This window comes from Triturus cristatus, chromosome 3_1 (assembly GCF_964204655.1).
Source record: "Triturus cristatus chromosome 3_1, aTriCri1.1, whole genome shotgun sequence".
In the NCBI taxonomy this organism is placed as follows: Eukaryota; Metazoa; Chordata; class Amphibia; order Caudata; family Salamandridae; genus Triturus; species Triturus cristatus.
This window is the reverse complement of record NC_140583.1, coordinates 391,519,441-391,544,122: the sequence shown is the minus strand read 5'-3', so window position 1 is coordinate 391,544,122 and position 24,682 is coordinate 391,519,441. Positions and strand designations below refer to the sequence as shown.

Sequence of the window (24,682 nt, the reverse complement as noted above, 5' to 3'; positions counted from 1 at the left end):
GGGATGTGCTTCTTTTTCAGAAAGCTTTTAAGACTCAACTTTTCTCTACATAATTCTGCTGCACCAGTTTCCATCCTAGAGATGGAAGAGAGACTCCCTATGGATATCTAATAAGCTTCATAAATTTTGAATCCTCATTATTATCAAAATCATTAGTATTGGAATAGATATCACACTTAATAGGCCTAATCAGAGCCCCTGATGAATACTCATCAGAAATCTATGAGTACATAACTAATGAGATCTAGCAGTCCTAAAAAGAAACATATATTAAGAGAATCTACTGGTCAGTGTTTTTTTAGATCATGCATTATAATTGTTACAAATGTATTGGTATTTACAATAGTTAAGTGAGAGCAAACGGGCTTTATCGCAAGATATCTTTTGGCAAGGAACTACCGGAACCATATGCCAATAAAGGTGTTGGACATGATATTCTCAAGTACAGAAGGAGAAATGGAGTTTGCTCAAATTAACTGCTTCCCTTTACATAGGGTTGACCTACAACGGTATTCACAATCGCATGAACAAGGAAATTCTTGTCTACAGTCTATCTCTGGATATCAATGCCACTGTGGCTATCAATTGTAGTTCAAAATGTTTAAACCACTTCCAGTAGCAGCACGACTTGAAATTTACTACCCAACTAAGTAACATTGTTGATTCCTTAATAACGTATAAAAGCAAAGACAAACGATTTGCCACTATGTATAGTTCAGTTGTTCTACTGATGTGAATTTCTCTTGGATTGTTGCTCAACATTTTTCAACTGTGACTTTTTGTTTCTCTACTTTTATTCTTCTGATTACTTAAAGGATAGTATGCAGGATGGCTTTATAAGTTATAAAGTCGTCCTGCATACTATCCTTCACACCCAGTGTCCAGTGCTCAGTATAGGTCCATGCGGTCTAGCTCCATACCAGAATTTTTAGGATATCCATGCAAGATTAATTAGTGAAGAATGAATCTAAATGGCATTGTTGGACCTGGCATCCTTGGCGTGGTTTTACCTGGCTTTTTGCCTCTACATCCTGTGTTTTTGATGCTGTGCTAGATTTCGTTTCTGCTGGCTTAGTTGATTGGGCACTTTGATACTGCTGATCAGTGTCAAAGTACAAGTGCTCCCTGTATAAACTGATATTGTGATTGGTTCTCCCTGAATGGCATGCTTGCTTGCCAGTAGGTCCCTAGTAAAGTGCACTACCTGTGCTAGGGCTGGTAAATCAAATGCTACTAGTGGGCCTGCAGCACTGATTGTGCCACCCACATGGGTAGCCCCAAAGATATGTATCAGGCCTGCCACCGCAGTGCTGCACGCAGTTTGCCGACAGCCATTTTGACCTGGCTAGTGTGCCCACTTACCAGGCCTTCCCCCTTCCCTTTTCTTACACATAGGACACCCCTATGGTAGGCCCAAGGTACCCCCTGGGCAGGGTGAAGTGTATGTAAAAGGTAGGACATGGACTGGTGTGTGTAAAATGTCCTCATAGTGAAACACCGGCAATTTCATTTTTCACTATTGAAAGGCTATCTTGCCCATAGGACAGAATGGGGAATGCTGTGTAACATTTTACAAGCATATCTTCCCACAGGAGTGAGATGGAAAATTGGAGTCTGGTATCCTTGAACTCAGAATTTAATAACGCATCTTTTAGGAAGGATGGTTTTTAAATTCTGTGTTTGAAAATGGCCATTTTCTTGCTCAACCTTTCTGTGTGCCTCTGCCTGGTTGTGGATTGACTGTGTTGCTTTGGAGTGACTGGGGCTGGGGTGGCTCCAGGAGTCTGGGTGAGTAAGCCTGGGCTGAATAGGTCAATCTGCATTTGGAGTGGTGGGAGGAGTAGTATCTGTCCCTGACTAGGGCTGTGCCTGTCTTCCACAAAAGACTGGCTCCTCCTCCTGCGGTGCGTCTGAAGACCCTGGCCCACATTGACAAAGGAAGAAGTTGTGCACTGGCAGAGTGCACCCAGAACTGGTTTGGACTGGGTTCTGGACACCTTACACATAGAGAACAAATACATTTGGGGTATAAATATGTGAGCTGAAACCCATGTATTTTAGACTGCTTTGTGATCAAGAGGAACCTTCTGCCAAAGAGGACAGCTGAAGAGACTGAGGAGAAGCACTGCCCTTGCTGTGTGTCTGGGGTTGGCCTGCAGTTTGCTGTTTCTGCTCAGGAGAAGACAAAAGGGACTTTGCTGTGTGCTGTGTCCCCCTCCTGCTTGAAGAAGGACATTGCTTTGTGCTGTGTCCATCTGTAGCCTGAAGAGAAAGTCTCCAAGGGCCTGAGAAGAGCTGGCCTCCTGTTGTGGTAACTCAGGAACATCAAAGATTCTCCCCATCGTCTCAGCAATGCAGTGTGCATGTGCTTTTTGCAGCCTGAGACTGTCGTGTGGTCCGCTTTGTCCATGTGCCTGAAGTGCACTTTGTCCGCACTAAGCCATGCAGTGTAATCGTCAGACTGCTGCTAAATCACCACCCCGGCCCGAGCCGCCATCTGAAGAAGAGCTGCAAGTGCCTGTCATCGCCGCCGGCTCGAGCCGTGAAATGCTGAAGGATTTCTGTGAGCCGGTCTCCGAAGCGCAGCTACAAGTGAACATCACCGCCACCGGCCCGGGTATCTGCCCAAGATCAAGGAGAAGAGAGGGAGCGCCGTAACCCGATCGGCTACATCCCATCGCCTGGCAACCAGAGTCTCCCCAGCGAGGGAACTGCTACTACCGTCCGAACCACCCTGCAGGACGTCAGACACAAGGGAGGAGGAGAGAAAGGCAAACCCCCAGGTAACGCTCGGGCTCCGGTCCAGAGCCACTGCGTGTGTCGCCGCCTGGGGGGGGTTTGTGAGTCTGACGAACTGCTCTGGTCCCCCTCGCATAGCAAAGCCTCTGCTTCGAGCACCCCTGTCGGCCTGTACTTGCCCTGAAGAGCGTGGCAAGACCGGGACCGTATTGGCGCTCTACAACTTGATCTTTTAATATTTGGGGGCATAACTTGGCACATGCTGACTGTGGAGTCACGACCCACGAGCACACCGAGAAACGGTGCTGAAGAGAACTGGGTTGTGACATTTTTATTAAACCTACAAAGAATTACAAACCTGCAAGTTGTTTTTCATAACATCTTGAAAAGTCGATTAACCCGAGTACGTATATGTTGGATTTTTGTCGTTTTGGTCTTGTCAAGTTAAATAATAAACCTGTGTGGTGTCCATTTGTGGTGTTATCACTGTGTTACTGCGAGTGTTGGTACAAATACTTTACACATTGCCTTGAGGATAAGCCTGTCTGCTCGTGCCAAGCTACCAAGGGGGTGAGCAGGGGTTATCTAGAGTTTGTTTTCCCCTTACCCTGACTAGAAGCAAGGGTCCCTATTTGGTCAAAGCTACCTATCTCTGCCAACTAGAGACCCCCATTTCTAACAGGCATCATGACTTAAGAAGTGGTTATCCTAAAAACCTGCAATGACTCCAGCCCTCTGTGGCAAGCATTGGACAAACCTGTTCCTTAAAATAAATGTCACCCATAGTAATTATTGTAACCAGGCAGTCAGTATAATTAATGGTGACATCTATAACACTGAATAGTCACCAGGCTACTGATAAAATAGTCTTCGTATAAATACAAAACACCACAAAAAGTTTAAGAAGTAAAACGTAAAACAATTAATTATTATAGGTTTAGAAAGTAAAACTTCGAACAGGGATATACGGTCTAAAAATGTTGCCCCATATCATGGAACAGGTAGTGAGAATAAAGGAAGAAGTATTGAAATTGTAGTTAAAATAAGATTTGAGATGGTCTCAATATGGGACCCCCATAACCACCATCCATAACAAAGTGCTGTTTATGCTAAACATTCAGTTTATGATCCAGGCCCTTTCTGTCCAGTAAGGGAGCTATCACAGCTGCTGTATTTTTAGCACCTAGCAAATATCACCACCCTGTATTACATTTCACCCATCAACCAGTATTTGTGTATCTGCTAATTTATGTGAGTTCTGCACAGGCTGTATATTTAATAGCCAGTACCAATGAACTTGCATATTATTTAAGTATAAGCAGGTGAAGGTAATGAAAACTACCAATACCGCTAGGCAGTAATCCTGGTCGTATGTTTAAGTAGGTGAAAGCAGAGATCAGCTGGGCCTTAGAGGAGGCACCTCCAAACGACATGTAGAACTCTTCAATTAACATATCTATGACATCACTCACCGCTTGGTAACGCTTCCTGGCTGCATATCCCCGTAAACGAGCCTGAAGTGCAATGGTAAAGGCTTGCAGTCTCCGGTACTTCTGTCGAAGTACAAACATACGCTGGAACTTCTGAATGATGATAGCTGCTCTGGTTCGGCGTAGAAACTGGACATAGCTAAGTAAAACAATGGAAAACTGTTAGAAAGCCTAATGTTTGGATATGAACAAATAAAAAAGCGCACATACAATGTATCTTTTTTTCATAGTGCATTAAAGGTTTTCCTAGAGAACACTTTGGTTTTATCAACCAAGATAATTTAATCTGATTGAAACTTTTATTTGTGTGATTTTAATTTTACAACTGAATTACATGCTACGCAACTTCCAGACTGCAATGAAGACCTAGCTAAGAAACAAAATGAACTTCGTGATTGGGCCCTGGATACATTCACCCTCACATCCTACAGGCAGTGCTTGCATAGGAAGGGACACAGGGCAGGTAAGATACCTGCATGACTGAATAAAGGTGAAAACCTCACCACAATATTTTATACATTGTCAAAGAATAATGGTTATTGACAATGCCTACAAAGGAAGGGGACCATTAATTAATTTATTCCAATAGTACCTGCAGGAATTATATACCTAAACCAACATATCCTGAAATGGAACAAATGGACATACACCCAAGATAATCCAGTGTCCATAGACTTACTCTGAAGCAGCCAGAAATTTTAATCTCTAGTCTCAATTCCTGATATGTATCAGGATAGGACTTTGGGCACTTATTATGCTCCCTGCAGAGCTTTATCCGTGCATGTTAAATGTAACTGCTGATAAATAACTTGAGGCGAACCATGAGGCTCTAGGTGTGGACGTAAGAACTGGATCTGATAAAGGAAGCTGTCTCGTACTGGTCCCGAAACCTTCAAATGACTCTAAGGGCTATAAATCATACAGAAAGGACGCCATGATTAATTCTCATGTGAAAATCCTTATCAGACCCTTTAAAATTGCATGCTTATGGTTATACAGGAATTGATCCACTCTGATCAGTTGAGTTTCTTCCCTCACAGAAATACAATTCTTAACCTAGGGCATCTAGCACATGTCAAACTGTACTTAATCCTCAGTAGTTGTGGTATCCTAGAGAATTAAAAGGGTGGGACCTCCTCTTCAAAGTCCTACTAAGGTTCCTTTTATTGTATTGGGAGGAAGAAACTTTTTTAAACATATCAAAAATCATTATTATAAAAGATATCCAAAAGGTGGGTTGTGTTTTATTGCGGTTGGTGGTGATTCGCCAATTCAATTGATGTGGGTACAGCATCCTCAAAATTGCGCTAAACTGCAAAATTCTGTAAATTCTTCCTGAGGGATAAAGTTGGCAAAGTTTTTCCACTTGCAAATTATTTTCCCAGGGCTTTGATTTCATGGGCTTCTCCCAAATATTTTGTCAATAGCTAGATGAAACCACTAGAGTCAATACTTAGCAAATACATTAGGGAACTGAGTGTTCAGGAGGGTGACAATCATTTATCACCTATTTTACAGAAGTCTCCCACTTGAGGGATCATATCTATGCTATGTAACATTTGCTGAAGCAGTCAGATGAATTTGGTTACTTGGGAATATATTATGTTACGTTATATGTATTTGTAGAGTGTGCTTTCACCTGGGAGGAATTTCTGGTGCAGAGCAGGGGTGAGGCCCTAGCCTAGCCTAGCTGCCTTAAGTGGGGGTTATTGTAAAAGCCAGGCCTTCAGCTTCTTGCAGAACTCAAGAAGAGAGAAAAAGCCTCTGATGTGTAGTGGGTAGTTGTTCCTTGCTGTAGGAATGATGTACGAGAAGGTCAAGCCTCCCGACCTGTTTGTGTGAATGCGTGGGATGTGTGATGGTAGGAATCCGACAGAGTGGAGGGGTCTGGGTAGTTGGTGGAAGGAAATGTGATTTTTCTGGTAGGTGGAACCAATGTTGTGTAGTACATTGTAAGTGTGAGTGAGCAATTTGACCTGAGTGCGTTTATGTATCGAGTCAGTTGAGCAACGTGAATTGTAGGTGATGTGTGCTCTGTGTGGTAGGCGGAGGAGACTTGCTGCAGAGTTCTGAATGGTTTGAATGGTCTGTGTGGCTCATACGCACAAGGATATGTTAGATTGAAGTACAGGACAAGTAATTGTAGAATTACATAATTCTATAGTGTTCTGTTCCACGTCATCCTGTCAATAATAAGCCATTATGTGACATTGCCCAACACAATACTTCCCAGATGTGTCGCTGTATTACTCGGCACCAGGTCCCTTTTGTGAGATGCATACATAAATGATTAAATCCATACTATCAATTGAGTTTATAATACCCATTTCCGAATGCGCTAACCTTCTAATTCAACAAGGCTCAGCTTGACAGGTGGACATCCATGCCCCCGCCTTAAATTCAGCATTGGCTGTCCAGGGGTCTTAAAGAAAGACCACCTGAACTTCATCACCAGTATGTACCTCATTCGTTGCATGTTTTCCTTATAAATATCATGAGTCCAGATTAGTAATGACAACATTTCTCCTCAGCTCCCCAGGTTCATCCTTGTACTAATGAGACCCCGATATCTGAGAAAGGGTTGAAACGCTGTTCGCACCAATAAAAGAGACTATATTCCTGTGTGAATTTACACTGGGATTTTACCCACTGTGTTTGAAATATATGTAACGCAATTTGGCTGTCTTTCAAGGTTGAACCTGTGATTCTTGCCATCGACTGTGGAGACTTAGCATTGTTTTTATTTTTTTTAAAAAGTTTTTATCATATTGGTTGTCAGGGCACAAATAAATCAGGTAGTTTATCCAAATATTGAGAGCATTATATCCAAACCTCTATGATTTTATGATAGTTGGCGTATGAGTCTTACACATATCACAACAAACGACAACATTCCATGTATTACATTTCCAACTTCCACCATTTTTATTGTCAGATTCCCCCTCCGTCCTTATTTCTGGTGGTTCACAGATGTATCCCCTGTACTTATTCCAAGCCCCCCAAACCTTGCTCCATTTCTTAGGGTAGCCTCGATTGATAAATACTGCTTTTTCGGCCACCATGGCAGCATCAAGATCCCCACACCAGGCGGTGAGCGATGGCGACTCTTTCACACCCCACCTTTGGGCGATGTTGCGCTTCGCCATCATTATCCCCAGTGTGGCCCATTCCTGTACTGGGCGTGAAAGATTGTTTGGCTCCCATACATTTAGTACACATCTCCTAGGAGACTTAGCATTTTTTTTTTTTTTTTTTTTTTTTTTTTTGAAACCGTTTATTGCAGTTTATAGAAGTTACAGGTATGGGCCTACAACCACACGGCCGGCCGCTAGAGCATCAAAAGCATATTACATACATACAGCAAAAAGCTTTCTCAGCGGTGCACAGTAGGAAGACAGGTGTGATCAATGGTGCAGGCCTCACAGCTCCATGCCCACAGTACGGTTCCATTTTCTTAACGCAAAACAACGTAAACAAACCACAACCGCAAGGCAACCCTCGATCCAAAGTGACAACACGTGCTCCATAAGTGGGGGATCCAAACCAGCAGCAAAATTCTGAAGAGGGGGACGGGAGTAGATCAGGGACTGGGGGACCGCGCGCCCGCGGCCAAGGGAGGGGCGCCATCTAGGGAGACGGAGCCGGCGAGGCCGCCGGTAGCAGCGGCGGCTCACAAATACCCCCGCGGTAGGCGTTCCAGGGGCCCCAGAGTTTCATCCACGCCCCAGGCTTACCCCTCGCCACATACACCACCTTTTCACGAAACATACACCAATCCATATGCTCTTTCCAGGCCGACACCGCAGGGGGCCTCTGGGATCCCCACAATTGGGCAATATCACGCTTGGCTATCATGTATCCCAGAGTCACCCACCGCGCCTGCGGGACCGAGTAGTCATTTGGTTCCCAGACATTCAGCAAGCATCTCCTCGCTTCAGGCAGCAGCGCGACACGCGTAACCATTCGTAGAACCTCATGCACACCACGCCAGAATCGCTCCACCTTCGGGCACTCCCACAGTATATGCATGAAAGTCGCCAACGCACCACAGCCACGCTTACACATTCCATCACCGGCAAAACCCATACGTAAAAGCCTTGGCCCCGTCACGTAGACCCGGTGAAGGATCTTGAGCTGGACGAAACGAAGGCGAGCCGGGATGGCCACCTCTTTCGGAGAGGCCACCGCGGAGATCCAATCCTCGTCGTCCAGCTCCAGCCCGTCGGCAACCCAAGCCTTGCGGAGACTAGTCAGCAGACACGATCTATCGTTAATCAATTTTTTGTATATGAGGGAGATCGTGCTGTCCGGGAAATGGCCATCTAGCACTCTGTCCTCCAGGGGGGAAGACTCCGGAATGGATGCAACATCCGGGAAGACGGAGCCCAGCGCATGGCGGACCTGTAGGTACCGAAAGTACTCACTGCCCTGCAGCTGAAACTCCGCCTGCAGCGTCTCAAAAGTTTTGAATCCCCCCCTCGTCCAGAGATCTCCCACCGTGCTGATTCCGATCGTGTCCCACTTCTCGAAGCCCTTCGACGTCCACAGGGAGCCCAACCTCTCAGATGCATACAGCGGAGACGCTCGGGTCAAACGGTCCTTCCACCCCATAGCTGCATTAGCCGCGTGCCAGACACGCACCATGACACGCGTCGGTCCCGTCAAACGGGAGTCGGGCGCGCCAGAGTAGAGCGCTCGATTATAATCGCCACCGGGCAGAAGCGTCCTGTCCATCTCAAATGCCGGGTTCAAGGCGGGCCCGTAAAGGCCATGATTAATTGCAGCTAGTTGGGAGGCCCAGTAATACCGTTTGATGTCCGGGAGGGCGACCCCTCCATCGTACCACGGGAGCGTCAATTTAGCCAGAGCAATACGCGGCCTCCCGTCCCAGAACAGGCGCCGCTGGAGGCCCTCCACCTCGCGAAAGTAGCGTGCCGGGACCAGGTCCATGGTATTCTGGAGGGCGTAGAGGAAGCGCGGCAGGGACATCATTTTAAATAAGGCCGCTCGGCCGAGCGGCGAGAGCGGCAGACGCCGCCAGCGCACCACGTCCTCCCTCAGACGCTGGAGGGGGGGCAGCAAGTTCCGCTCATAGCGGGCCTCCGGGTCAAGAGTGATATATATACCCAGGTACCGGAAACCCTGGGAGGCAATCTGGATCGGACAGTCCCGTGGCAAGACCGGGGCCTCCCCGGAGAGCACATAGACACAGGATTTCGCCCAGTTGATGACCAGGCCTGAGTTGCGACCGAAGGAGCGCAAAACATCAACCAGGACGATCAGTGACTTGCGCGGGGAGGCGAGATACAAAAGGATATCGTCAGCATAGAGGGACACGCGGTCCTCATGCTCGGGGGTCCAGCGGAGACCACGGATAGAAGGGTGCCACCGCAACCACTCCGCCAGGGGCTCCATGGCCAGGGCGAACAGGAGAGGCGACAGGGGACAACCCTGTCGCGTGCCCCGCCCCAGCGCGAATGGGGCAGATACTCGCCCATTCACCACCACCTGCGCCAACGGGCCCGAATATAGCAATTTGACCCAGCTGACGAAACCCGGGCCGAACCCAAACTTCGCCAGCATCGCCCAAATATATGGCCATTCGAGCGTATCAAACGCCATGGTGGCGTCCAAGGACGCCAAGATGGCCGGCTCCCGCACAAATGGGACACGCGCGAGCACCCCGTGTAAGCGCCGCAGATTAAGCGCCGTGTTGCGGTGTGGTATAAAGCCCGATTGGTCTTGGTGGACCAAATCGCCCACCACGCCAACCAACCGGTTGGCCAACACCTTGGCGAGGATTTTGGGCTCCGCGTTCAGAAGCGAAATCGGCCTATAGGATGTGACCCGCTCACGGGGCTTCCCCTCCTTATGGATCACCACAATTGTAGCCAGACGCTGGTCCGGCGGGAGGGAGCCCTGCGAGTGGGCCGCAAGGAACATCGCGCGCAGGTGGGGCGCCAACCCATCCGGGCGTAGCTTGTATAGCTCAATGGGAATACCATTGGGGCCCATGGCCTTGCCGGATGCAACCGAGCGAATAGCCGAGGCAATTTCGTCCGAGGTGGGCGGGGCATCCAGCGAATCCCTGTCCTCCACCGTAAGGGAGGGCAGTGCGATGTCCCGAAGCAAGGCATGGGAATCTTCCTCCGAGCAGGGAGAAACCGGGGAGTAGACTTCGCGGAAATAATCCGCGAAGCAGGAGACAATGGCTTCCGGCTCAGTGACGCACACACCATCCACGCTCTCAATCAAAGGCACCACGCGGCTCGCTCTTTCCCTCTTGTCCAACCACGCAATCAATTTGCCAGCCTTGTCACCCACATCATACAATCGCCCCTGCTGCTCTCTACTGAGGCCCCTGGCCGCCTCCGTGACGAGGGCCCGATAGGCCGCCTGCTTTAAGTGCAAAACATGCAACTTGGCGTCTGTTACCCCGCTCCCCAGGTCACCCTCCAGTTCTGCAATCTCGGCCTCAACCCGGGTCACCTCCTCCCGCTCGCGCCGCCGGGCATTGGAAATAAAGGAGAGGGCCTCCCCTCTAAGAACCACCTTGAAAGCCTCCCACAGGGAGATGGCAGACGGAACCGACCCCACATTCTCATCGAAATAGCGCTGTAAGGATTTGATCAAGTCGGCACGAATGGTGGGGTCGCGCAAATACCATGCATTGATCGGGGCCACTCTGCCATCCCCCCTCGGGAAGACATCGAAATGCAACAACAATGGGGAGTGGTCTGAGATACCCCGTGCCAAATGGCGCACCTCCCCCACCCTCCCTGCCTGGGCCGCCGGGACAAGGATGTAATCAAGCCGCGAGAGGCTACCATGGGCCCCCGAGTGGAAGGTGTACTGTTGCAATACGGGATGCTTTAAGCGCCAGCAATCCACCAGGCCCAGCGTGTCTAAAAGGCCGGGCAGCCACGCCTGTGCCCGGGGGAGGTCCCTAGGGGGATGGCGATCCATAGACCCAGAGGCAACCGCGTTAAAGTCCCCTCCAACCACCAACAGGCCACCCGGAAGGTCCAGAAGGAGGCGCCCCAGGTCCGCAAATGTAGTGGCTTGTAACCCAGGCGGGACGTACACTGATATAAAGATAAACACTCTACCCTCCATTCGTCCCACCAGAACAGTGTAACGTCCCCTCTCATCATGGCGCACCTCGTCAATCTCCAACGGGAGCGAGTTCTTGACCATAATACCCACCCCCCGCGAGCCCGAAGTGAAGCCGGAGTGGGCCGCCAAACGATATCCCCGCCGATTCATTGCATGAAAGGTGTTACCTAGAAGGTGTGTCTCCTGCAGGAAGACAACATCTGGAGAAATAAGTTTTAAATACTGCAGGACCACACCACGCTTAATCCTATCCCCCAGGCCGTTAACATTCCATGACAACACAATCAAATCCCTACCCCCCATCATACGTCAAAACAATCGGTCGCCCCCCACCGAGCATCTTAAAAACAACAAAACAGTTGCGGGTTTGCCTTGCGGTGCTAACAAACAACACACCCCCCCCACCCCCCGGTCCCAACAGAACTCCCCCCTCCCTGCACCCCTGCATGAGCCCAGACAGCCCCCCCAAAGTGCAGTGTGCCTGTCGCCCCATAGCTAAGTACTAACTAGTCCCCCCGAGGAGGAGGGAAGCCCCCAGCAGACCCCACCCGACCTCCATGGGAGGGGAACATACGAAAGCAATATATGGTAAAGGAACAATATCCAGAGCAAGGCCTATACAGTCACCCCTCAATTCTGATCCGGCGGGCCCTCCCCGCCAGCCGCGCCCCCCCCACCCCGATCTCCAGGCAAAGTATCTAACCAGTCCCCAGCCACCTCGGGCCGGTCGAAGAAGTGCGTACGGCCATCCACCTCCACCCTCAGCTTAGCCGGAAAGAGCATTGAGTACTTGAGGTTTAGGTCCCTTAGGCGACGTTTAATACCAAGAAAGCTCTGTCGCTGCTTCTGGACCGCCGGAGTAAAGTCTGGGTAGAAGTGTACATCCATGTTGTCCAGCCTGACCGGTCCCTGTTGCCTGGAGGTCTGGAGGATGGCGTCTCTGTCCCGGAAATTAAAAATCCGGGCAATAATAGGTCGCGGCGGTGCACCGGTCTTAGGGCGGCCCCCAGGGACCCGGTGGGCACGCTCCACCGCAAAAAGCTTACTCAGCCCCCGGGGCTGGAGATGGGTCAGGATCAGTTCTTCCACGAAGAGATCTGCCGCCTCCGCCTCTCGGCCCTCCGGCACACCAATAATGCGAACATTGTTCCTCCGGGCCCGACCCTCAGAATCCTCCAGTCGCCGGTCCATCAGGGCGCTCGCCTGGCCAAGCCGGCGCACCTCCTTCTGGAGGGCCACCACGTCCGTAGTGAGGCCCGTTGTGGTGTGGGCCAGGGAGTCAACTCGGTCGTTCGTTTTTGACAAGTCTGCCCTCACAAGGCCCACATCCACCAGGAACGAGTCAATTTTTTGCGCCAAGGTATCGAAACGCTGGTCCACTGAGGCCTTCATCTCTGCGATGGCGCCCATGACGTCCCGGAGGGTCAGATCCACCGGTTGGGCAGGCGCCTCCGTCGGGCCCACCAGGGATGACCGCGATGTCTCCGGAGAACCCTTCTGGAGCGTATAGCGATCCATACTATTGGCCTGGTGCGCCGTGCCACGGCGGGTTGTCTTCATCTTCGCCCGGTCGCCATCTTGTTTGGTGGACATGCTGGCCCTTCCACCGTCGTGCCAAGATCTCCAAACGGGCCGCCACACCAAATCACGGGTGTCAGGGGGGGGGGGCGGGGGCGACCACCGGGCCGCGGGTCAACCCACCGCCGGCGGGTCAGCCGGACACCTGGACAAGGCAACACCACCGCACCCCGCTCCGCAGCCCGACCCCGCCTGAGGAAAGGAGGGCGCAAAAGCGAAAGTGAAAGTGCGGGGTACGCGAGTCGCCCAGCCCCGCTCGCCGCTGTTATTCACTTCGTCCCCGGATCGCCCCACTACTCCAATCCGGGGGGCCGGCGAGGAGAAGGCCGCAACCTTCAATCGATGCTCCCACCGGTGTTCGGGGTCCGATTCGAGCCCAAAAAACGGGTGGCGCCTCAGCTCGGGTTCACCGACACAGTCCCCTCAACAAGGACAGGATATCGCCAGGATTAATTCAGGAGGTCGCGGAGGTCCTCGGGAGCCTCGCACCTACGCGGCCATCTTGGTTGCGCGCTAGGCTCCTCCGAGACTTAGCATTTTTGACCGATGCCCGGAGGAGGTACCTTGATAGCTATAAAGGAGATGGGCTGTGGACTTCCCTCTCGGCCGTCACCTACCCAGCCGGACATTGGGCAGACTTTTCCTTCGTCTCTCCGTCGCATCTCCCTCCTCGTTACCCTTTTACATTACCCCCCTTTACTCTTCCACACGCCCTAACCAACAGATGTAACTTGTACCTGATGTATCTTTTTTAACAATGTGTAACTTGTAACTGATGTAACTGTCCTCATGTAAAGCGCTCTGATGCCTCTGGGTCTAGCCAGCGCTATATAAAACTGTAATAAATGGTTTGAGATTCTCCTTGATGAGGACAGGGCAACAACCTAGGGTAAAACTTTGGGCACTGAAGCTTCCCTAGCAAAGGGGCATTCTTTTTTCCTTAACTTTAAGCTAAATTACCTTGCCATACAGTTCCTGTACCCAATGAGTAGGCTAGATGATGATCAGACCCCTTAGAAACTTTTATTGACTGAAATTCATTAACTAAAATAACTCACTGTCTTTGATGAAGGTTGGGTCCAGTGTGACATACTTGGTTTCTTTCATGAACAGGTTTAGGGCTTGTATGCAAGAAAAGTGATCAGGAAAATGTTATGTTATGTTATGTTAACCGGATTTGTAGAGCGCGCAGCTGCCCCAGCAAAGGGGCGTCCCGGCGCTATAATGGACAAAAAGCCGGACACAAGCAGTACCAAAGACACAACCATAACAACTCTAGGAATCCGGAGGAAAAAGGAAGGTTTTAACGGCCTTCCTAAAGACCAGAAGTTCGTCAATAGCGCGGATATGGACAGGAAGAGAGTTCCATAGCCTAGCAGCAAGCACTCTGAAAGAGCGGCCACCGGCCCTAGCCCTAGCCCTCTTGAAGCGCGGGACTGTGACCAGATGGAGCCCTGAAGATCTTAGAGACCGCGGGGGTACATACGGCAAGATAAAATGCTCCAAGATCTGAGGAGAGGAGTGCTTCAGAATTTTAAACGAAAGGCAAAGAGACTTAAACTTAATCCTCTGAGCAACAGGGAGCCAATGGAGTTTATAGATGATTTTTTTGGCCGAACAGAATCTCGGCAAGCCTACCAGAGGCCTGGCGGCAGCGTTTTGAACGCGTTGAAGTCTGGAAAGTTCGGCCAGATTAGCTCCCACCAGAAGGGAACTCGCGTAGTCCAACCTGGACGAAATCGTAGCTTGTACAATAAGCTGTCTGGTTGGGGCATCAAAGAATTTAAAAATGGGTCTGAGCCTACGAAGAGTCCCGAAGCACGTGGCAGCGGTTTTCTTAGTGTGAGAGACAAAACTAAGTTTAGAATCCAACCAGATCCCTAGGTTTTTAACCTCGGTGGCAGGGAAAGGGGTTGGGCCGAGCTCAGATGGCTACCAATGATCACCCCAGAGATGACTCTGCCGGCCAACAATGAGCACCTCGTTTTTTTGGGCGTTCAATTGCAGGCAATTGTCTGTCATCCAACGGGCCACTAAGCTAATTCCCTCACAGAACTCAGCCGCCTCAAGGTCAGAGGCCCCACTTATTGCAACCGCCAGCTGCGTGTCGTCAGCGTAGGACACCATAGTCAGGTTCCAACGCTTGGCGACAGCAGCCAGCTGCTGCACATAGAGATTGAAAAGTGTGGGGCTAAGAGCCGACCACTGCGGAACACCCTGTGCAATAGGATAGGGTTTAGATTGGAAGGGAGGAGTGACAACCCTGAATGTGCGGCCGGATAAAAACGATCGGAACCATTCAAGTGCCACGTTGTCGACACCTGCCTCACCCAAACGCTGTAATAAAACAGCGTGGGAGACGGTGTCGAACGCGGCACTGAGGTCAAGAAGCACCAGTGCCGCCGTTTGACCAGAGTCAACCAAAGTTCGCAGGTGATCGACCACTGAGAGCAGTGCAGTCTCAGTGCTGTGGCCAGGTCGAAAGCCATTCTGCGAAGGGTCTAAGATATTGGCAGAATGGAGATGGTTGGATAGGATGGCATTGACGTGGGCCTCGGTCAGTTTTGCCATCCACGGAAGAAGGGATATGGGACGATAGTTCTCCAATTTTGATGGGTCCAGGGCAGGTTTTTTTTAAAATGGGCATCACCTGGGCTTGTTTCCAGCTACCAGGGACAGAGCCTGACGACAGGGATAAATTGACAAGGTCGCATAAAGGAGGGAAACAGAGTGAAGCAGATTCTCTGAATTGGGCAGGTCGTAGAGGATCCATTGGTGAACCTGATTTGACTTTCACCGCAATTTTATTAAATTCCTCCATCGAGAGCTCTGGGAGAGAGCGCAAAGACATGGTTGTCTTCGGGCCAGATTCCAGCTTCTCCGAAGATGCGGATGAGCCAGGAAAAGAACGGTAAATGGCCTCCACCTTTTCCACAAAAAAGGCGGCCAGGCCCTTACAATGCGAGGCAGAGCAGATCTCAGCGACTGGGGCTCTACTGGCTGTAAGATCCTTAAGCACCTTAAATATTAGTTTAGTAGGATTGTTGCTGATGTTAAATTCACGAGAAAAGTAAACGGCCCGAGCTTTACAGACCGCTCTATGATATTTGTTAATCCTGACAAGGTACAGCGTTTTCCTATCAGGCAGATATGACTTACGCCAGGCTCTTTCAGCTTGTTTGCAAGATTTTCTTAGGAGCCGAAGTGAGTCATCATACCAGGGACTGGATTCGGCGCGTCGGCGTTTACTCTCAGCAATTGGGATCAGGCAGTCTAAGGCTCCAGTCAGCCAGCTACAGAAAAGATCATAGCCCGACTCAGCGTCAGCAAAGGGGCCCAGAGGATATAGACCAAGAAGCCGATGAAAATCGGCTAGCTTCAGTTTTTTCCAAGGGCGTCTAAGAGACACAGGCGCAATTGCTCTGTGAGGAGAATCCTCAATCATGAGGTGCAGCTCTATAAGATGGTGATCAGTCCAGGCCATAGGCCTGGGAGGCAGCACTTTAGCCGCAGTTAGATTGGTAAAAATAGGGTCCAAAATGTGCCCACCAACATGAGTGTAATGATTAACCAGCTGAGATAGCTGGAGAGCCTCCAAGTCGGCAAGAGTGCTACTGGCCGCAGGAGAAAGGAGAGTATCAAAATGAAGATTTAAATCGCCCACAATATTAAAGTTGGCAGCCCTTAAGGCTAGTGAGCTGACAGCTTCCGGTAGAGCTGACCTAAAGGCAGCATCCGGGCCCGGAGGCCGATAAATAAGTAGCCCAGAGAAAGTAAAATGATGACTAACAGAAATACAAAAATGGGCACTTTCGCAGCCTGCTATGTCCATAGCCTTCCATACACATGAGTAGCAAGATTTAACAGCAGCCGCAATGCCACCGCCTCTCGAATTACGATTGTGGGTAAAAATCGCATACTCAGAAGGAAGAGCCAAATTAACCGCTGCCAGAGCTTCCTCATGCAGCCATGTCTCTGACATAAAAAGAATGTCAGGACCTTCCTCCGTAAGTAGATTATGGACGTCCAAATGGTGTTTAACCAACGACCCCTTATTACTCTTGAGGCCCACTGTGGGATTTACCACATTTCCAGCAACTAGAGGAAGATCCTATAGTGACAAAATGGGTGTTGGAGCATGGATATCGGGTACCTGTTTGAAAGTGGCAAATTTGTCAAGTTCAATGAAGTATAATCATGTTGGCAAAACTGCTGGGACACTTTCTGATGTATCCAATACAGACTAAAGCGACCCGGTTGACCTAACACGGGTCCCCCAACCTAAACCCCTCAATCCTAGCCAACTGATACAGAGGCAAATGATAACTAATCTAAAACATAATTTGCGAGAACAGTCTTAAAGCTACCCTGGCCCTAGGGACTAAATATAACACGGACTGTGAAATACCTTTGACATAAACACAATGGGATAGAACATTCACATTTGCGGGAAATGGGATCAGCAATGTTCCCTTTAAACCCACACAATTTAGTTTCTTCCACAGAACCTACATAAAATCTGTCTCATAGGGATGTTTCCCAGGAGCAGGCCGGGGCTACATGGCTTGTACATGCCCAGGGATTGTTAGATACTATGAGGTCAAGTAACTAAGGTTCAGAATTCTATGGTGTGGTGTATTTAATGGCCTATAAACATCGCATACAGGGCCTACACCCGGTGCCTTGCTCAAAGCAGAGTAGTAATATTTTGGTTGCGTAGAGGACTTAGGTTGGACTTGCAAAGTATAGAAATACTTGAAAAGAAGTAGCGTAGAAATACATACGTACACAACGTACACCAACTGAAAATATTGCACTCATTGAAATGCATAGTACACATTGACCATCACCTTGTTGTACCCCTATGATACTCTTTTGCCATGATCGTGCTTTGGGGGCTGTGGCTGTGCTATTATGTTGTAAAGTTATAATCTTGCAGTGACTGTCTACTGAATTCTATGAGCATTGGTAGAACGGGTCAGTCAGTTCCATTGCTTAGGTTCATTCTGTGCTTCCTAACTGACGATTATACTTGGACTGCTTAGTTGCTATTTTATACAAATGAATAAAATGTTTGTAAAAATTATTTCAGATACAAGCTGTTTTGCATACAAAACCATACTGATATTGTAGTCAAATGGAAACCATTTAGTTGTTATTCTCACCGTCGCGCCTGGTATCCTCGAACATATCTCTGGATGTTGATAGCTGCTTCCTTCATGCGCAGGTACTTCTTTCGCATTAGCCAGCCTCTGATGGTCTTCTGGATTCTGATACATGCTACTCTTAGTTTGTCTGCGCGTATTTTTTCCATATAAGCTACTTGGCCGGCTCGGAAGAAAATTTTGGTCTTGCCAAACTGGTATTTATTCTTGTCCTATTTCCAAAGAAATCATATGATCAGTATCATAGCAGAAAAGCACAGAGATGCGACACAGATCATTTGTACATGAAGCCCTAAACTTAGACCATGCACAATTTTGCCCAATTTGTTTCATGCATACACAGATTTTGATTTCAGTGCAGAAGAAGAATCCTTCATGCTTGCAATAAACATCTACTTAATTTTACACTATCCAGCATAGATTGGTGACATTTCGTTATAAACAAGGCCTTCGTAATCCCTATGAAAATATTAACAGAATAAGTTTTAACAAGCACATGAAAAGCTGAATTCCCACACATGTGCAAAGAATGAAATCAGACATCCTTTTGGCTCACTCTTGAAACAAAACACAGCAAATCATTATGTTTACTTTTTGGTTAGACATTCACCATAATATGCTGAGACTAGTGGTAGAGGAGATGACCTGGGCAGGCAGTGCACACTGGGAGGAAGAGGGGGTCTTCCCAGCTTCCTTTTAAGAAGAAAGCTGACCAAATCCAAGAAGTATACAGAAAGAAGTAAAGTCAAAGTCACAAAGCTATTCATGTTGTGCAATTTCGCTTGACCTGAAGCAGTTGATGGTCATAAATGTTGTATTTAAAATGTTTGAAAGCTGCGAAGAAACAAAGGAGTGTTAAACATGGCCAGATCATGGAGATTTAATAACATCTGGAAAAAATATAGGGGCTTTATGGCACACTGGCAGTCATATACTTTAAGTCAAATAGCATTTCACAGTCCAACAACCGGTTTCACTTCATGACTGAACATTGTGCCACTCTTGTAGTTACATACAGTGTACTCTGCTTTTGCAAAACATGGGCAGAGCCCATTCCTAACCGTTGCCTTGACTTAGTGGACTTTTCTCTTATTTAATGCACCATTGTAAAGGATTTCTGTATGACTAGCCTGTTTTTATTTATAAATGTTATCGTTTATTATCTTTATAGTAATGGAGTAGTCTGTGAATTTAATTGGCAAGTGTGTTCCTTGTGATTTTAATACTAATCCTTAAACCTTTGCTTCTCTTTGTCCTCGTATGCCTTTTTCATTCATCTCCTGCTTTCTTCCTACTTTACATTTATCTGTGCATTTTCACATTCTGCCTTGCTCCTCTCTGGTAAGATCTTCCCACATGCTGAATTCACAGTTTTGTAATATCTAGAATTCCTATTAGCCATCCTGCATATCACATTAGGGTTTGGGGATCTTTTGTTTGGTGTTCTGCAGGAGGTTATTGGGTAGCCATTTCGGATGATGCTGTTAGAACAATGTTCCATTTCAGTTCTATGTTTAGGATGGTTAAAGGCATTCTTTGGTCTGATTCCTTTGCACAGGAGGACTTGGTCCATTCCTTTTCTGGGACTGGATGATGAGACCTAAAATAAACTGACCAAATTCATTTTTTGCCCAGGATATTTTAGAGTTTCAGAGCAACAGAAAATAAACAATGTTTACTATATGAACTGTGGAATTCCAGAAAAAAGACTCATATTTCTGTATCCTCATCAGTACAGGTTTAATGCAATGAAAGGTAAGAGTGTGAAAGAAATAGAGGGCAATTGAGTAGTCCAGGACAGCAGATTAGCACTGAAGGGATTACGACATCAGTGCAAATAAATGGGAGTGAAGCACCCATAGTGCGGAGCTCCGACCCCTGCAGGCTAAGTAGGCCAAGATTTTTGTCTGCTTAGGATGCCATGCAAGGCTTGCACCTTTTCATTATTGCCACTCCATTAATTGGTGGTGAACACACCAATAGAAAAGCATTGTTGATAGACGGAGGTGAAATGCATGCCACTGAGAGATGCAGAATACCTCAAAAGAAACTAACCTCAAAACCCTTCCACCTCTAAATTACAGTACAGTGACATCAACATGATGTCCTTGCCTTTCTCTTTACCTGACTGATGTGAAATGTCTGTGTTTTAATTCCATAAGGTCAATAAACGTGGGTTTGAAGCAGGTACTACCGATGACTATGTATGTTACGTCATAACTGCTGACTTTCCTAGAACACACGAGCAGTTTGTAGGAGTAGGACCACATTTGATCTAAAAATTTGAGTCGCAAAAACTCGTAGATGGTAGATATGGATCCTGCATCCGAGAGCTGTGGCAGTACAGGAGCTGGACGCACCCCCACCTTGGAAGAGGTGAAGGGGCTCCAAAGTCCCTCCAAACTGGAAAAAATGCCTGGACACGACGTCTTCACAGATGAATTCTATCAGGCCTTTAATGCAGAGGTGGCACCCCGTCTACTCGAGGTCTATCTGAGGCCCTAGTAAGGAAGGTGCTTCTGGCATCCATGCATGTATGTATCATTACAATGCTATTGAAGCCCAGGGCAGAGGCATCGGACCTGTCCTCCTATCATCCGATAACAATGATAAATACTGATATGAAAATCTTTTGTATAGCTGGCACATTGCGGTTGGTTCCGGTGACTGCCAGTGGATGTAGGGGACAATGTGGATTCTTCTTGCCCCGCGTAGGGGGTGCGCATTTTTAACATAGACAGGGGAAGAAATTAAATGTCCTCGTATGTGAATTGGATATGCAATCAACAATAGAAAAAATGTGCCCCAATAAGAGATACTTAATCCCCACGTTCAAGGGGCCGGGCTGTGAACCCTCCATTATTGATTCTATTATAACTTCTAACCCTCTTTTTATCTGATTTCTGAGTTTTCGGTGATAGCCAGTAATCATAGTGATCACAACCCATTGAGCGTTAAAGCCAATTGACCAACTCTAGATTTAAAAAAGAGGAGCACAGGTAGTGGGGCTTTGCGGTCCACTGATGGAGGGAGACGGCTTAAATGGACGCAGATCTCACCAAACTCCCTGTATGAGTCTCTCCTGGAGAAATGCCAGAGCGAGTTTTAGATCTGTCAGAATGCGGCAGCAGAGTTGGATGAGTCCATCATTTGCAACTTTGTATTCATTTCCAGCTCAGTTGCATAGATACTTTCGGTCCCTACCCATGTAACACAACAGGGAAGGGTCCCCAGATGGTTTAACCCGGAATTCTCGCTTGCCACTAGGAGGCTTAGATTAGCCCTGTGTGTTACCCCTAGGAACTCCACATTAGTCAAAACTCGTAGGAAACAGTATAACTTAGCCCTTGGGAAGTGTAAAGGGGTTTTGAGGGAGGAAGCTTAAGGTAAACTTATTGAAGTAACAACCTACAAGTGCAGCGCCAAGTTCTGGAGTATTGTAAATAGCCCTTTCCTAGGTGTGGAGGCCGCAAATGCCCTTGACGCTCACATCTCCGAGAACAACTGGGTCAGTCACTTTAAGTGTATGTTTAAGGGAGCTTCGGCCCTGTCCCCTTTGCCAGACTATGGCGGCAAATCGCTAATTCTATCCGTTTCGGAGGAGGAAGTGAGGCTTGGTATCATTAGTATGACACGCAATAAGGCCCCCGGACCTGATGGAATTGCCCCCGATCTCTATTGGTCAGACGTGGTGTTCTGGGCCCCATTGCTCACCTCCGTAATTAACGCAGTGGCCAGGTCTGGTATCCCCGCTTCTTGGGCCACCTCCATCATTGTGCCGGTCTTTAAAAAGGGGAACAGAGACAGCACCCTCTGCTATAGACCTATCTCCCTGTTAGACTGTGGTGAAAGTGGTCGGGCGGATATTGTTGGGTAGGTTATCGGCTTGGGCTCCTGATAACATCTTGTCGAAGGCTCAATATGGTTTCCGCTCGGGTCGCTCTACAACTGACCAAAGTCTTAACCTTTTCCTGATAATGAATAAATACACGGTAACCCGGGCGGGTACCATTTTCCTGGCTTTTATGGATTTATCATACGCATTTGACTGTGTGAATAGAGGCAAATTGTGGCAGATCCTTTTTACCCTAGGGGTGGATAGTGTGATAGTCTCCTTCTTAAACGATCTCCATCGAGACACCAAGGCGGCAGTGCGCTATTCGGCAGACCTGCATGTATCAAGCTTGTTTCAAGTTAGGGGTGGTGTCCGCCAGGGTTGCATCTTGGCTCTGTTTCTATTTAATCTTTATATTAATAATCTAGAGAAAACACTCTTGGAGACCAAGGCAGATTTCCCACAGGTAGGATGGCAGGGTCTCCCGGTCCTGCTATATGCAGATGACGCTGTCTTGATGGCAAGGACCGAGCGGGGCCTACAAAGCCTCCTATCTATATTTGCACAGGTCATGGAGGATCTGGATTTGATGATTAACAACTCCAAATCATACATCATGCAAGTGAGGGCACGGCAGAGTAGACCATACACCTTTAAGATAGGGCTTACCCCGATCCCTAAGACGTCTGTTTTCCTACCGGGGGGTTCTCCTGGATGATAAAATGAAATGGGGACCCCAAATTACATGTAAGAGTAATGATCTCAATAGGGAGACTGCAGCCATTTTAAATTTCGCCTCTAGATTGGGGAAAAGACCAGTGGGGGGCCCTTCTTGAGCTCTATAGGGCTAAGTGTACGTCAAAGGCTCTCTACGGCAGTGAACTCTGGGGATATGCTGACACTAATGCTATTCAGATTGTGGAAAACAAATTCATGCAACGACTGCTATCAGTTTCCCAGCGTACCTCTTCCTTTATCACCTTTGAGGAGCTAGGAATGCCTCACATTACTGAACCAATAGCCTTTCGCCCGCTGTCCCTTTTGTTACAAATTTGGGTTAAAGAGGGGATAACGTTAATTAAAGCAATTCTTTAAGATTGCCTGGCTCTGGACCATGCTTCCAGGATACCATGGTTTAAATATATAGAAAGGAGTCTGACAAGCCTGGGAAGAGGAGATCTTTTTCCGAACCCTAAGGCAACACAAAAGGAAGACCTAGCTCTCTTTAAGAAGGCGATTATTGCACACCAGTCCATGGCCAGGAAGGAGAGGGAGCTTGCAAAGCCCAGTGTACGTTGCTTTATAGTGTTAAGGACATCAGTGACCGCAAAGCCGTACCTACTGGGGTTTGCTAACTCTTATGACAGTTTCCTCTTGTCCAGGTTCCTGCTTAACCTTTTCTATTTTCTCCTCGCCCAGCCTAGGGGCTGGAATAAAGGCAATCTCTTTCGTCCTGCGGCTATCATGGTACATCTCTGCAGGACATGGTTCACTTCACGTTTTTTAGCCCATTTTATGATGCCCCCAGAAAATCCTTCTTAATCCCCATCTTAAAATAGGCAAATTTTTGACGGGTTCGGCCCACCTTTTTTATTTCTCCAGATGTTGATGGGTAATACCGTCTTCCATGTGTTAAACTTATTAAAATCCGCCATTAAACTTAGGGCAAGCTGTGACTAACTCGCTTGTTCCTGGTCTTCATTTCCTGTTTTATGCACTTTTTATGCTAACAGTCTATTGAATCAATTAGGTTTTTTAACTGATTTTTAGTTGCAACAAGTATGTTCAAATCATTTATCGAGATGCCATAATCGGGTTTGATCTGGTCAGGTTTGCACATATTGTATTATATTTCAACCCGTATTTGTTGTGCTTTTATGTGGTTTTTTTTACGAAACCAAATATAAAGATATTTGACTTGACTTTCTTAGGAAATATTTCTGTGCCCACTGTACATTAATATATCTGCAATATTTATGTTCTCTCTGTGTATGTACTGTGTCTGATAGCCCAATATTCAGCATAATCACAAAGATATGCCAAATACTATTCATCCAATTTCTGAACCACATTAAACACAGTCTGCAACATGATATACCAAGACAAGTTTTGTGAGTTCCGTTATACAATGTTTGAAATCATTGCAATTGTAACTCAATTAAAATACATATAGAAAGTTAAATGAAGTTACATTTTTATTACCAGAATTAGCTTTTCCAACACATTTTTGCATGTTTGCTTTTTATCATTCAGGATATCCTTTTGCTTCATCAGCACACGATACCGGCTGAAAAACTCTTGATATGTCCACCTGTGTAGAATTGGCAAACCTTTTATGAAATCTCTTAAATAAAGCCATTCTTCACTACTTATTCACTATACTAAACAATATCCTTCATACATAAGAAGTAACAGAAATCAATAATATGAATGCCAAAAGTTAAAAAATGTGCTTACAATGCAACACTGGATGCAAATACAATTAGAGAAAAAGTAAAAAAAACACAGAAACATTTGTTTATATTTTTAGGTTTCATCTGCTATTACATACATGTGGGTGTTTTTGCAACTACTTGGAATGAATAACAAAATTTATAAAAATGTTCTCACGAGTGGTTAAAGAAGAGTTTTGTTATTTTCTTGATTTCCCCTTCAATTCTGATGAACATAATACTGAATCAAAAGTGTTATTTCTTTTAATAAATGAAAGAATAGTAGTAAAAAACATATGCTGCACTTTAATATTATATATTAGTGAC

At 47.2% G+C, this 24,682-nt stretch overlaps 1 protein-coding gene across 3 annotated transcripts in view; it reads right to left on the bottom strand.

Moving 5' to 3' along the window:
* Window positions 1-24,682, bottom strand: part of MYO5A (myosin VA) — an 847,747-nt gene that overhangs the window by 141,205 nt on the left and 681,860 nt on the right. For all 3 annotated transcript variants that reach the window (XM_085644171.1, XM_085644172.1, XM_085644173.1), the window contains exons 18-20: window positions 24,126-24,234; window positions 18,089-18,300; window positions 4,212-4,368 (exon numbers count right to left, since the gene is read on the bottom strand). In XM_085644171.1, coding sequence (XP_085500297.1) covers window positions 4,212-4,368; window positions 18,089-18,300; window positions 24,126-24,234 — 478 coding nt within the window. The remainder of the gene's footprint in view (window positions 1-4,211; window positions 4,369-18,088; window positions 18,301-24,125; window positions 24,235-24,682) is intronic.